General features: G+C 38.8%; 1 protein-coding gene across 1 annotated transcript in view; it reads right to left on the bottom strand.

Annotated features, from left to right (window-relative positions):
• pawr (PRKC, apoptosis, WT1, regulator) overlaps positions 1-14,924 on the bottom strand; it is a 69,581-nt gene extending 54,657 nt beyond the window's left edge. The window contains exon 1 of the mRNA XM_066687180.1: positions 14,334-14,924. Within this exon, the coding sequence (XP_066543277.1) occupies positions 14,334-14,924 (591 nt within the window). The remainder of the gene's footprint in view (positions 1-14,333) is intronic.
• Between the last annotated feature and the right edge of the window lie 208 nt (positions 14,925-15,132).

Below are 15,132 nucleotides of genomic sequence, written 5' to 3' on the forward strand. Positions count from 1 at the left end.
CACTGTCTCTCAGTAATTAGCGGAATGATAGCACAAATTGTATAATTTTTAGGAAATAGTCCAAACACCTACAGCAAATTAATGATGAAAGAGACATGCCTGTTATTCCCAGGTATTAATTTGTCAGTGCCTAGTTTGATTACTACTAACTTTCTTAATTAGCTTAGAAAGGAAAAAGCCGTCATATTACACAAGCTATCAGCTGCTTTGCGATTATCTTCATAATGTTCAAACATTGTGACGGCTAAGTCTCCACATTCCAAATCTATTGTTGGGCTGTCCCAAAAAAAACAAATGACTTCAGCAAGTTTACTTTTTGTCGTAAGTCTTATCTTTAGCAAACATTTCAATCTATGCTCAGTTACGGCTTGGCTCATTTTTGTTTCTGTCAACCACTTTGTACTTGTTAACATCCCAGCATTTACAATTAGAATGTAGAAATTGCACCTGGTTTGGTAGCATCTATTGCTGGTAGCCTTAGATTTGTTTATTACTTTATCTCTGCTGAAATGCAGGTCATCATAACCCTGGCATCTTCTAACATATAGCCTACAGCAGAATTAAATTAAATTAAAATAGGTTTTACAATTAAAACATGTTAGTAATGTGCCATTGTAAATGTACCACAATCACAAGATCCAACCTGCTAATCTTCAAAGTATTTTCAAAACAACATTTCCCAGAGACAAGGTTACAATGGCTTTGTACATTCCTGCTGGGTTCGTTTTTGTTGCTCAGAGTATTTGTGTTTGGTCAGAATAATGTTTTTCACAAGACAATGACTCACTCCCAGCTTAAACTGTCTGAACATGCTCAGTCGGCAGCCAAGATAGGAGGACACACAAAAGACACTGAAACTGCATTTAGCAAGAAAACCACATTATCTGGGAAGAGGCCAAGATTAAGGTATTCATAAAAAAAAAAAAGTAATACAATAATGTCTGGAAAAGGTTGAAGAGAATTTAGCATCCTGTTCAGTTCCTTGTTTTCATAGGAGCTGAAAACTATTTTACACCCACCCACCTCCATCACTACCAGCATGGTTAGTTGTTTTTCATTGGATGATTACTGATACTGGATACTGAATAATACTGTTGGATGACAGTACCGATTACTGGAGCCACATTAGATTTTACAATAATCTCTGAATTTTTACTATTTTTATCTATTTTTAAACCACACGCATGCTTCATTATACTCCCTTAAATGATAAGAAAAAATAATAATAATTTGATGTGAATGAGAACCAAGAACACAAGCTCCTACAGTAAAATGTTGGCTCTAACTAAGCCTCCACCCTCTGTGGCCTTTTTCTAGAATACACTGACAAAAAGGCAGATCAATTCACATTTCCAGAGGACACACGAATCTGCCCATTTCAAATAATCCTTAATATCAGCCTCCTTTAAGTGACTTTGAGTTTTTGCAATCAAGGGGGGAGATAAGGAGAGTTATTCCCTGTTGAGTTTGAAATCATCATGAGCAAAACGGCTCAAATTTACATTTCAGGAATGCCCTGCACAGAATTTTGCATCATATAATTAGGTCTTCCAAGCAAGTTACCTTACAATTTTCTGGTTCTGAATATGGGAGCACAATAAAGGCATGGCAACAAGGAATCACACTATTAAACCAACATCAGAACAGTCTGTGTGAGTATCCAAGTGGAACTCCCAGAGGTAAAGCCTCTTTGATGTGCAATATTTTACATGAAAGGGGGTTCCTAGTTGTCTATTGATGCCCAAATGCAGTTACCAGTGCGTGTAATCGTTAGTTACTGCTTGGAGGTGATGAGGATCAATAAAGTGAAAGGTTCACAAACAGGGTGTGAAAGAGCTAAGTTTGCTTGTTGGGAGTTTTCAGTTCCTCTGGATGGGGTTTCTCTCTTTTGGGGCTTTGTGAGGCACCATAAGATTCAGGCACTGAGATCCTTTACTGTACCCCAGTGCTGCAGATATCTCCATAATGCAATCTTCTTAAACAAACAGCCAGTGTACATCCTGGGGACTGTTAAATTGCTTTAGAGCTTCTTATGGATGAATATGTTGGTGCATTTTTCTATTTATTTTTGAGGTAGCCAACACGTGAATAGAAAGCTTGAAGGGATAGGATTAGGAGTGAAATCGCTAAGGACAAAACTAAAATCACTGTTCGGGTTTTCATGAGATCTATAAAAAAGAAGGCCAGTTATTCACAAAATGTTTATTATTTAGAGGTTAAGCATGATTTTTTGACAATACTTTTGCTGTTGTAAAATTTTCATTTTATGGGAACAAGACAAAGACAGGACGTTTTAACATTTCCAAATGGCGTAACATCCAGTAATGTTTTTAAATGTCCTTTTACATGCTTTGGTTTTTGAATGGCAACAGTTAGGGCTATATGTTCATATTAACTAATTGCATATAAAATTGAGGTCAGGAAATTGTGTACTGAACATAAGATACAGAAAGTGCTAATCATATGTTCCAGATCAATTCAACCAAATTGCAATTTTGTGACTTATTGTTGTGAGATGTATTGTACATTAATAAGTAATATCTCAAAATAAATAAATACATTTTTGCATGTCTGGCCAAATAATTTTGATGGGTGAATGGAGATGCCAAGTGAATTACTGGTAATATTAACGTGAGTTTTCTTCACTGGTTTCACACACTGCATTATTGCTGACAAAGAAAGGATTTAAATAGAAAGACAAGTATCTCATATTAGAAAGAATTCTGATGAAAAAAGCAATGCATTATAGAGGAAAATCTTATTTATTTTTTTAAAACAACAGGATGTCCTCTGCTGCACATGGTCCCAGTTTGATCTCACTGACCATTATAATGAGAGCAGAGTGCAGCCTTCCAACATGGTGCATGCTGGGATGTGGGAAAGTTCACTTCCACTAGGGACAAGAACAGCTAAACACTAGCCCCAGGACGAACATTGTAATCTCAGCCTCAGGGATGTCTCTCTGATGTTATTTCAGTGATTCATGCATTTTTTGTATAAAACTAGGAGCTCACATAAGACATCTAAACTGTTTTACTTTCCAGTGCCCTCTTCGTGACTGTTTCACCACCTTATATAAAATATGCCCTACTTGTTATACCTATACAGAAGAGCTTTGTTTGGGGGATGTGCTGCTCTAATAGCACTCATATAATGACCTGTTATAAAGTTATGAGGAAAAAGGATTCACTCTTTGTATGAATGTTACGACTTGATGCTGCTGGAGCAGTTATGAGCACTAATGATCCTAAGATGTTTCAGCTGTCATTACATTTTGTAGTGTAGTGTACACAAAATCTCAGAATTGCAACTGTTCCTTACTTTTAAAATAATAAAATATTGAGCTTACATTTCCAATCTCAACTGATTGACAGCCTCCTTTATTTTATCCTTGTTTGTGTTAATCAGAAGAATATTTTAGTAATTTAGTCATGTTGATCATCCTTATTGAGTTTGACAGGGATTACTTTATGTAAGATGGAAACCCAAGGGAAAAAAGCCAGATACAGATCATTTGTTATATCATATTCATATCCAACAGAATTTGTGTGTGTGTATGATTTGAAATTCCAGAAAAACACTGTGGAACCATTTACAGCAATATAAACACACAAGTCTGCTAGCAAGCTGAGCTTTTAACCTATCATTTAGGAAGGTTTGTATTCTACATTGTGAGTATTACTGCAGCAGTGTGGGGGTAGTGTTTAGGGCTCTGGACTCTTAAGTGGATGGTTGTAAATTTAATCCCAGGTGGAGGACACTGCTGTTGCACCCTTGAGCAAGGTACTTTACCTAGATTGATCCAGTAAAAACCTAGCTGTATAAATGGGTAATTGTATGTAAAAAATAATGGGATATATTGTAACAGTTTTAAGTCGTCCTGGATAAAGGTGTCTCCTAAGAAATACAATATAATAATACTGCAAGCATTTACAAAAAACTTTTAACGAACTGGAGGCACTAAAAATGCACAAATTTATGCTCTGCACTCTAGGCTATATACTAGGTTGGTGTATTTCCCACACTTGCATCTTGGCTCAAGGGGAAGATGTGCCACGATATTCCGTATAATTTTCAACAACAAATTCCCTTGAAAAAGTAGACCTTCAAATGTTTGATTGCATATTTGGCAAACATAAAAGGATTTACAATAAATCAGAAAGTGGTTTACCCTTGAGGAAAACTACCTCAAATCAAAAGTAAGTAAAAACGGTTGTCTCAAGAGGTAAATAAAAATGTTTGAAGTCAAGTCAACTGTGTACAGTTCTGGGCTTCAAGAAAGATATCGCTGCTTTAGAGGCAGTTCAGAGGCGAGCAACCAGACTTATTCCAGGTCTGAAGGGAATGTCCTACTGAGAGACTGAGGACCTGAACCTTTACACCCTGGAACAAAAGAGACTACGTGGGGACTTGATCCAAGTCTTCAAAATCATGAAAGGCATCGACCACATCAAACCAGAGGAGCTTTTCCAGATCAGCAGGGACACACACACCCGGGGATACAAATGGAAATTGTGCTTCAACACGGAAAACAGGAGACACTTCTTCACACAGAGAGTCGTCACAATCTGAACAAACTCCCCAGCGATGTGGTTGAAGCGACAATTTGGGAACATTCAAAAATAGACTGGATAGGATCCTCGGATCACTTAGATATAATTGGACACCAAACGAGCATGATGGGTCGAATGGCCTCCTCTCGTTTGCAAGTTTAATGCAATAAGCAAATCCATTAATCTTATATTAAGAAGAGACATTACTATGCTTTTAAGTGTAGACCCTACATCAGCTATAGCAGGGGGCTAAACCATGGAAGTCCCATACATACAAAGAGAAACTGGAGACCACTGCTATATACCAGCTATTAACTGTCCATTGTGAACAGCAACAGGGAATGCAAAGCTGCACTGCAGGCAAGATCACTTTGTTTGTGTAGGATGAAGTGGGCACAGACACCATACAGACAAGTCACAAAATAATGTTTTGGAAGCTTCCTACGTGTACTGCATAGATATATCACAGAACAATTTCTTAGAAAAGTAAACATCATGCCCTGTCATGCTGCAATGATTACAAAGACCCCTTAAAAAACTTCCGCCCTCTGCCCTTTCTTAGTTCAGACCCATCAGCAAATGTCTTCAAAGGTATCCCAAAAGGAGGGAGGGAGCATCTACATGAAGAGCATTTTGAAGATTATTAAACCCTAAAGGAGGCCATGCAGGGGAACTTAAATGGGCTGGAAGAAATGTATTTATGGGGAGAACAGAAAAGCTTCTAAAGCAAACAGAAAAAAATCTGAAGAGCCAAATCTGAAAAATCTATTTCTTCGCAGAGTTTGTACTTGGCATATATGTTAGGCTTGGAATTTTCTGAACCAGATGTGTTATTCTTTTGATATATCCTATATGATGTGGTTCTGCTCATAGAAATGTGACTGTTTTCACATATACAGAGTAGTGGCATCCATTTAAAAAGTATTTGAACAAAGTCTACTGTTGCCACACAATTTTACAAAATGTATTTCTGTGGATTACTTCCCTGCTATACTTGAAAATTAAGTTAAACATTTGGAAGACGTTCTGAGACAATACCCTGTGAAAAACAAACTAAACGGGAGGCAGTAACCCCCACTGGCAATCCTGGACAGCCAGTGGGGAATAACAAAACCCCTAATCTTTGTGAGTTCTGCTCTGCGCCTCTGTTTTCATTAACAACGCTGTGCCTCGTGCCTCACAGTGCCCTAAGGGGAGAGCTTGCTGGCTGTAGCCCACCCTCCTGTCAAGGCTTATTGCTCAAACACATGGAAGGTAAAAGTGTTAGAGAGCACAACGTGACATGGGGATATACGCCATACCGGATTTCCCCCAAATCTGACATATTCTGGAACTGAAATGGCAAAACGACTCCCAAGTCTTGTTCTCTCGAGGGCCGATTCATGGGCCAGGGCTTCTGTGTGGCAGGTTGACTCACTGCTCCCACCTGACTAGAAGCCGCCAGTAAGGAAATGGCATGTGTGGACTAAAGCTGGGATTTTATGGACACCACGTCTGGACTGCAGTGGATTGTTGCTTTTCATCAAAGGCTCCTGGAGAAATGTGGCAAGAAATGGCTGCCTAGATAAACACAGCTGAAAGCTCTCAATCCCTCACTCCCACATGAAGCAAAACAGAGCTGATCTGCTGAGACTCTTCAGCACTTCCCCCCCTTGGTGCACTAGAGCCTGAAGTACTGTCAAAACTGTGCTTTAACCCTCCTTCAGCTTGGGCTTTTCTCAACACCTTTCTCTGGTCTTGGTTACAACAGTGTTAGCAACTTCCTAGAATAGCTTTGGACTTCTGTAGTGTCTTTCACAACTAAACAAAGAGCCTACTTTTTGCTATGCAGATTACCTACTGAAATACCTTTGTTTTTGCAGCGAGGGCTGTATGGCATGTTCATATCTTTTTAAATTAAATTCCAAGAACAAAAATGCAAATAATTATTGATTATTTTCTTGTCTATTTAAAATGTGTGCCTATATTAATGGGAAACACTGCATTTATCAAACCCATATACTTAACAAGATAAAACAAGAGAAAGCAGGTTTACCCCTTTTTCTTTTCTGTAATCCAATAAAACATTAAAGCACAATATTGGTTTGTCTGATGTCAGTAAAGTCTACATAAATGCACATTAAGAATGTAAACTACTCAAGGTCTACTCAAGAAAGAATGACAACCAACCGTCATGTTTGTCTACTTGGTTTTGATTGTTGTGTTGCTATGATAACGGACATATTCCCACCCACATTTACTTCAAAACATGCAACGGAGGTACACTGCTTTTGTTTTGTTTATTTCCTTAGTTCTGTTCGTATGGAAGTACAATTCTCAACTTTTTTCCCTTCTCTTTCTCAAGTCAATAGACATTTTCTCTGATAAGTGTACAGAGCACCCTTTCAGCCAAATCCATGCTACGTTAACACCGAGTGGTACATGCATTCTTCACAGAAAGTGTCCTTCAGCCTGCGTCATCTAGGTGCCTTCATTATTCTACTGTAATGAATATAAACAGACAGGCCCAATGCCTAATCATGCACACTGGCCTGATTAGCGCCGATTAACAAATCTGCCCACATTAGTCAAACCTAATGCTGCTGAACTAACAAGAATGTTGAACAAACAAGTCACATTTACACTGTGATAATGAAACAAATGTGTAACACTGAGCTAGATTTGTAAAAAGGTCAGACTTAGCAAATCAGCACCATAGCCCTAATCCTCTCTTTCTCTGCTGTACTCGTCCCTCGGTGACCCGCTGAATTCTTTGAACGATCTCTCGGGGAGAGCGTTTACGTGCGTGCTTCCCTTTCTCCCCCTGCGCTTATGTCTGGGAGCTACAAAAGAGCCGGTGGGTGTGTGGCAAAGCGCGTTACTTAAGCAAGGGACGGGATATTCACACAGACAAGCTGCAATCTTTTTAAAAAGATTTTTTAAAACTATTTCTTGCAGAACAAGGAGAATTGGAAAGGAGAATTGTTATGAAACAAAAAGTAATAATAATAAAGTATCTTGCAAACCAATTATAATAATGTGGAATGATAAGCATTCATAAGAATATTTAACCTGCTGACAATTAGAAAGGAGAAAAACATTTCTTTTTTTAATTTCCAGACATTCCATTTCCATGACAGAGAGGTAGCTTCAAATACCTTTTTCAATGCTATTTAACCGAAGAGTGCCAGGAATCAAAATATGTCCGTATAGTATGAATCAACTGCAAAATGCCTGTGTTTTAAGAAGGGCAAAATACCTCCGGAAAGGCTTACATTGTATTTATGTTATATGTGGAAGTCCATTATATCTGCATGGAAATTCTATTGCAAGAAAAAAAAAATGCTTGTTAAGATCACAGTGTCATATTAAGCACACTGCTGAGTTTCTGGCATATTATCAAGCTACATAAAGCATCTCTCTATGCTCTTCTTGTGTCATTAGCATTCCAACCAATGCACAGAACTACTTAGGGTCTGCCACAGAAAGCAATTTTAAAAAGTAATAGGGATTCTTTAAAGAGCAAACGCCAACAATCTAAATATTTACCATAATTTCCACTGAACTGTTAAAAAAATAATAGTACTAGTAATGATGGAAGAAAAATCACATTAATATTATTCAGTCTGTTAACACTGTATAACATTCTTCTACATGACAGCAAACAGCACATGAGATCGGAGTGTCGTGTTAAACTCACCATGTCAAACTGAGACCTTGTTTTTTTGTTTTCTTCCCTCTTTTCATTCGTTATGAATTCAATATATTGCTTATCTGGGAAAACTATAATCAAAGAAAGAACAAAATACAGCATTTTCCATAATATACTTCAGTATATTTTACCATTGTTTAACCATCAGTGTTGATATTATTCCACTGTATTACAAGATTTTCACTGGCTCAACAGAGATCCCCAGAAAACAAGCAAAATGTATTCAGACAAACAGGCCTGATAATTGTACACCCAGGGCTAGGGAGGTTATAAGTTTGATATGAAGTAAGGAAGTGCTGATATACACTTTAAATCGCTTACAAGGACAATTTTACTTAAAGAAAAACAGTTTTGGGATAATACCTGTAAAATGTAACTTTTATCACTTATATCAACGACGAAATAAGTAATTGACACTGATGTAACGTGGTACTCTTAATTGCACATTACGACTTCTAGAGAAACTTTCCTGAATGGATTTAATATAGCCTATAACCTAGGACCTAGGCATACATCTATCATAGCTTCCATCGTGTGTTTTTGAGATGGTAATTAACGAGGAAATCCCCCCCCCCCCCCCCCAATGATAAAGTAGGATGACCAGTTTGTTATGATGCAATTAGACCACAGTCACAAGCAACATATTGTATTAAACACCTGAAACAAAATGGCACTGTAGGACATTCAACTCATTTCCACTGATGGAAAAAGGACACATTCTGTCATTCTAAAGGTCAAGCAGTTTGAAATTCATAATGGCCAACGGCTACAATTTTTAATTTCAAAGTTACCACTAGGGCTTAGGTTAATTGTTTTAAGTTAATAAAAAAAAGACTGTAGCAGCCACTATGTTATATAATGTAAATTAGATGTACATATTTCCTTAACCAAACTTAACATATAAAAAAGGATCAGGGCCAATAAACTTTCTCCTAACCAGGCCTTCTGCACTGTTCAGTCGGTCACTGTACAACTTATCTCTGAGTTATACTGTGACTAATTCTTTAATAGCCTTATTTATTATTTAAACTGAATTCCTGGAAGGCTAGAATGACTTCTGGCTTATCTCCACCCAGCTCCCAGTTACTGGTCTGATTAGCTGATTAACTGAATGAATGTAATACTTCCCCCAATATTGAAAATTATGTTATGTAAAACTTTAAAACACTGGTATAGGCCTATGTGTGTAACTGTTTAAATGAGAGCTCCAGTGTTTTGCAAGATAAAATACTGTTTTCAAACACAGACAAACAAATACATCTCACACTTAATGGCTTTAAAACAAAAACAAATATTCACAGGAGAAAGGTGTTCAGTCCTACAGTGTATTTAAATTGCTGCTGGAAGGGCAAATTAATACCCATCTCATTTGATAGTCAATTCCCTTGAAGTTGGCCTATGCAATCTCTGAAATCAATCAACAAAATGGCTCAACATTGTTTTTAATACTTTTAGAACTAAAAATGTTGAATGCAGTGGTTATAAATGAGTGTGACAAACAAACTGTAGACTGTAAAAAAAATCTATATGAAAACTACAAAACAAAGTGCATCATACAATTGTAGTGGAAAGTATTCACGATTAGTTTGTTTAGTTGTATTGTTTTGTACATTAAACTATACTTATTGATCAATTGTATATTTTCAGTAATGCAGCCTACAGAAAAGTCCAGTTGATTGAACTGAGTCAAGACAGAATGTGTAAACATTTGACTACCACTCGAAAGCCTATAAACAATATTTATTCAACAAGAAATGAGTAACCAAATACACATGTTTTGAATGTTAGGTATGAACAGTTAAAAATGTAACTGTATTCGAGACCTTCTGGAGCAGAATCATTTTCAATTCCCTGTCCAAACACTTATTTACCTGGTTAAACTGTATGCATAGGTATTTTACGAAGATCCTTAAAACCCTGGACTATAATTAGGAAAAAGCTAGATATCAAAGCATACATCCTACAGTCTATCAGCTCCTAAAATGTGTTTGGAAAACCCACTCCCACCCCCCATTAGAAAGAAACATTTTCCCTTTACATGAATAACCAGTCCAATCGCTTTGTGGTTTGTGCAAAACAAGTCTTGCCCCATTCATTGCTACTTCCTTTTGGAGTACCTCAAATTCTTCCTGACATTTCACTTAAGTGCTTTCCACTCCTTTTCCGATTAAATCTCCAGTGTTATTAGTTCGGGAAGACTATGGGCAAAACTCTGAGTTTTTTTACGTTAACAGTTTAAGACAGGTACATGTGGTGCATTATCATGGAGGGGGGGGTATTCCAAATGGAATGAAAACTGCTTACCAAACACAATGACAAAAGCTCAGTGTTGCATTTCTAAAGCTGTAGCAACCTGGTTTTCAAAGGGATTCAAAGCCAGGCCTTCCAGTCTGTCCTCCCATCATTACACATCCATTCTTCGCTACCAGATGATTATTATTAACTGATTTGTAACAATGAATTTCTGATAAATGCAAGACAAAAAGGAAAAACGATAACCACAACTTATTGTATACCCTACAGCTACAAAAAAAAAAAAAGTGTGTGTAGATTCAAGAAAACGCTGAGAACTGTTAAGTGTGCAGTATAGGATTTATATTCCAATATCAATCAGCTTTGCCTGTATAAAGTGAGTTTTTAAAATTAGTCACACTGTGGGTGATCAAGCTGGCTCACAACATTTTTGTGAGGGAAGAATTTGCCATAATGTAAAGAAAGCATGAAGGCTTTGGTTGCAGGCCAAACCATCAGATATGGTTTTAATGTGGAATAACAATACCATTTGTATTTCATCTAAACAAGCCTGATTTTTACTATTACAGAAAACAGAGTAAGACAATTCCCATTTGACAGTTAAAGTCTTTCCTGATAAAGCACACCCAGGTAATTCCTTTTTGTCTAAAGGCATCCGATGCCAAAATAAATAACTAGATTCTGTGGGAGGAGATGGATTCCAGTACATTGCATAATTGAAACTTCTACAACTAAGAGACAAGTTCATCCACTTCAAATTAAAACTGCCATATACTGTCAAGACACCCAATTAAGCACAAAGCTACATTAATACAGGACAGATTCTATGTAATTGCTCCGACAGGGCAGTTTCCCTGCTCGTTCAACAGCTCTCCATGAAGGCAAATAGAGAGAGATGGTGGCAAGGAAAATGTGCTATCAATTCAGCTGGTAAAGGGTAAACACCGAATACACAACAGTATAAGGTTGAAGGAAAACATAAGGAAACTATTGTCGGATAGTCGGAGGCTTGTGGAGGCAACTGAGTCAGAGAGCTTCCTGGGGGAGATCCAATCTAGTTTCGGGAAGAGGAGAAAAAGCAGCTTAAGGAAATAGGAAAGAAACAGGAAAAAATGCTGCGATCTTGAAACCCTTGGACCAGGAAACTAGTTCAGTGTTGACTGAAGTTCAGAAGAAACTGATTACTAACCAGGTCACAAGTTAAGGGAGTTTTATTTATCTTCTGTCTTGGCAAGGAAGGGCTATTCTGTAGATTTGTATTAATCACAAATTAAAACCACAATAATCAATATAGTTTCAGGTCAATAAAACGGTAAGGCACAATGCTGAAACAAAACTGAACACAAAACTAAACCCAACATACAGGAACAATACAGAGGTGTTGGCAAGAGCACCTTTTATTATTACATATGTATTATTGGTTGGCACAAACATTTTAATTAAGATTTTTTGCTATGTCTTTATGCAAAGCACTACAAAAACAATCAACATTACAATGAATAATATGAAGGCATGAGCAGAGATTAGATTGATCTACAGGTGAAATTCAAATGATGCTTCATAGAGAGGCATCAAAGGTGGAATTGATATTTTCGGCTGTAAGACTAGACCAAATTAATGCAAATTTAAATTTGATTTAGAATTACAGTCAACTAATAAAATTGAATGTATGGAAATCTAACAGGCATTTAAGAAATTCATGTACAAAATTAAGTGTTGTTCTTTTTTGTTGTTAAACATTTAGTGTTATCTCCAGTCTTAATATAATATTTATGAACACACCCCTTATCTAAAAAAGCCAGAAGGAACATTGCCATGTCAGCTGCAGGTGTGTGTGCCGGAGGGGGGCATTAAATGAACCTGTTTGTAGTTTAAAAAGTAGTTAGGAAAGTACCACTTCACACCAGTATACACAGCAATAGTGTCAAATGACAGCTCAGGTATGTGGCAGAAAAACAAACAAGGATGCCACTCAGAAGAAATGCACTTGGCAAAGCTACATCCTCTGCTGTGTTTGTGCTGATTGGGGGGCTGTTGGCACAGATGGGTATCACATAAGTTCTTCAGCTTTAAACAGCCTGCCACTACATTAAAATTCATAGCAATGGTTATCAGGGAAATCCGGCCCAGTCCATTAAACAAAGAGTTGCTTCAATTCAAAACACCAGTGCTCTCAAACTACAAGAACTCAACAACTCCATAACCCTTCCCAAAATCTGCCTACACAGGCATTACTAACCAATACGCTTTTCTAACACAAGTGCACAGTGATTAATTCAGACTCCGATCAGCTGCACTTATGCAATGACAACAATGACTCAGTTTTTAGCCACGGAACCGAACGTAAGCTTGGTATACACTGCGCACATGAAAGGAACAAAATGGGTTTCTTTTGTCCCAAAAACATTTTTCTTCAGGTCAGAGGTCTCCAAAAAACCCAGAGACATACCCAGTGCTGTCAGAAAAGTGCAACTCCACTGTAACACGATACTTTGCTGGAATGTTTAAAGTCTAATTGAAATTCTGCAGACTGAACGTTTGCTTCACTTAACTGAAAAGCAATTATCTGAGCCTCCGAAAAACTGGCATGTCATTGCTTTTTTTTAAGAACTTTAATTTTGTCAGAAACTTTAATTTGTCTCGGTTTACCTGAGAAATAAACAATAGCAATGCATATAGGCCTTATAATGTGCATTTTCAGTAGCAGTTTTCATTCAACAAACAGTTGCCATTCATTTCAAATACCTTGTGTGGTAGGTTTGATTAAAATAATACATTAATGGGCTTAAATGATTCCAAACAATTTACAAACTATCACTTACGGACTTTCAACGCTATTAAAATCATAGGGCAGGATCGCACATTTTTGGCCTGCATCCTTTTCTTTGCAACATAACATTATGGCCTGGCCCAAACTCAATTTATAACCACTTGAATTTGGTACCATGGGCTGTCTAATAACAGGATAACCTAGCCAACTGAGAAACTGGTCACCTTCCAAAAGAAACTACCCTGAAACTAATAGTTCTTGGGCACTTGACCAATGTCTGAGGCCTAGTACCTATAGTGTGGAGGCATAACAATTAAATAAAATATCAGGTTTACGAATAATAGCTGAAGTTGAAGTTCATTTTTTTATCCTGATCCAGCTTGATCACAGTTTAATTTAACACAGACAAAACATGTAGGCCACATGTCAAAACATAGGCTAAACTGAGTGAGTATTCAATTGAAATGAAAATGTACCCCATGCAAAATGCAACTGAACTAGAACACAGATGAAATAGCCTTTAATATGAAAACCTACTTAAAGTATCAAGGCTCATGTTAGTACACATTTTTCAACCAACTGCCCGCCTGGAAAGCCAAACGGTTTTAATGGACTTGCAAACGAAAGGGCATGTGTAACTACAAATTTAGAAAAGCACATTGTTTTTTGAGCATGAAAGATGAAATGTAAGTAGATTGGTCAAATAAGCAAATGCATGGACTAAGAAAGCATAACACTGTTAGTAAAGTGCCAGTTTTTTCATGTTTTTTTAAGTTTTAAGTTTCAACCCCATAGGTGATGCACGAAATACCACTTATATTGACTGATGTCTTCATTTAAATAAACAATGTTTCTTTTTGTCCAACACAGGGAGCATTCTATAGTGCTGGAATACAAAGTTGACACAAAGTGGCTTTTCTTGCATCTATTCCAGATCTAAAGACATATTACAACTATGTATCGCAATACCTGCCGAGGCAGTGAAACAACTCGCCCCATGCCCGGGCAGCTGACGTGCCTCGCCACCTGACAGCCGCACCGCTGCCAGACCCCGGGCCTCACTCACCTCGTTGGACGGTATGCTGACGACACCTGTGGATCTGCGCTTCTCCCGCAGCTTCCTCTTCTCGATCTGCCCCTTGCCCTTCCTGGCGCTGGGGCCCGAGCTCTTGCCCTTCTCCTTGGCTTTGCCGGAGCCCGCCGCCGGGGACGGGGAGCCCTCCTTCTCGCTCTCGACGCACACTTCCCCGCTGCAGTCCGACTGCGGGGCGCCGGCGGGCAGCTTCTCCGCCACCGGGGGCTTCTTCAGGCTGCTCCCCGGGGGATCGGCTGCCCGGCCGGCGGTGGGCAGGTGCGGGTCCTCCTCTGGCCTCCTCGGGCCGGTGGAGGTGGAGGTGGAGGATCGGCTCCCCGGGTGTGAAGCGGCGCAGTTAAAGGAGGCGCCGCCGTGGTTGTGCAGCTCGCTGTTGGCGGCGGGGAAACTCCGGCTCTCGCTGCCCGGCCCCAGTGAGGGAGACGCGGCCGGGTTGCTGCTGTTGCCGCTCCCCCCGGCAGCCGCCACCTCTCCCTGGATCTTAGCCCTCATCTTCTCCCTTTTGGCTTTCCACTCCTCCAGAAAGTCCGTCGTGGTGCTCGATCTGAACCCCCCCGTCGCCATATTTTTTTTGATTTGGTGTTGATTGGTTTTCAGAGAAGTTTAGTGACTGTGCGCCGCAGAAGAAAGTTTCCTCCGTCCTGTCCCCGCTCGGCCGACACAATCAACACCTCATCCCTGGAGTCCAAACCGGGCAGATCTGCGCAGAGCTGCCGAAAGAAAAGATAACGAAGTAATCACATGAAACGGGCAACAATACAGACACTCATGC

Source organism: Amia ocellicauda, chromosome 15 (assembly GCF_036373705.1).
Source record: "Amia ocellicauda isolate fAmiCal2 chromosome 15, fAmiCal2.hap1, whole genome shotgun sequence".
Classification (NCBI taxonomy): Eukaryota; Metazoa; Chordata; class Actinopteri; order Amiiformes; family Amiidae; genus Amia; species Amia ocellicauda.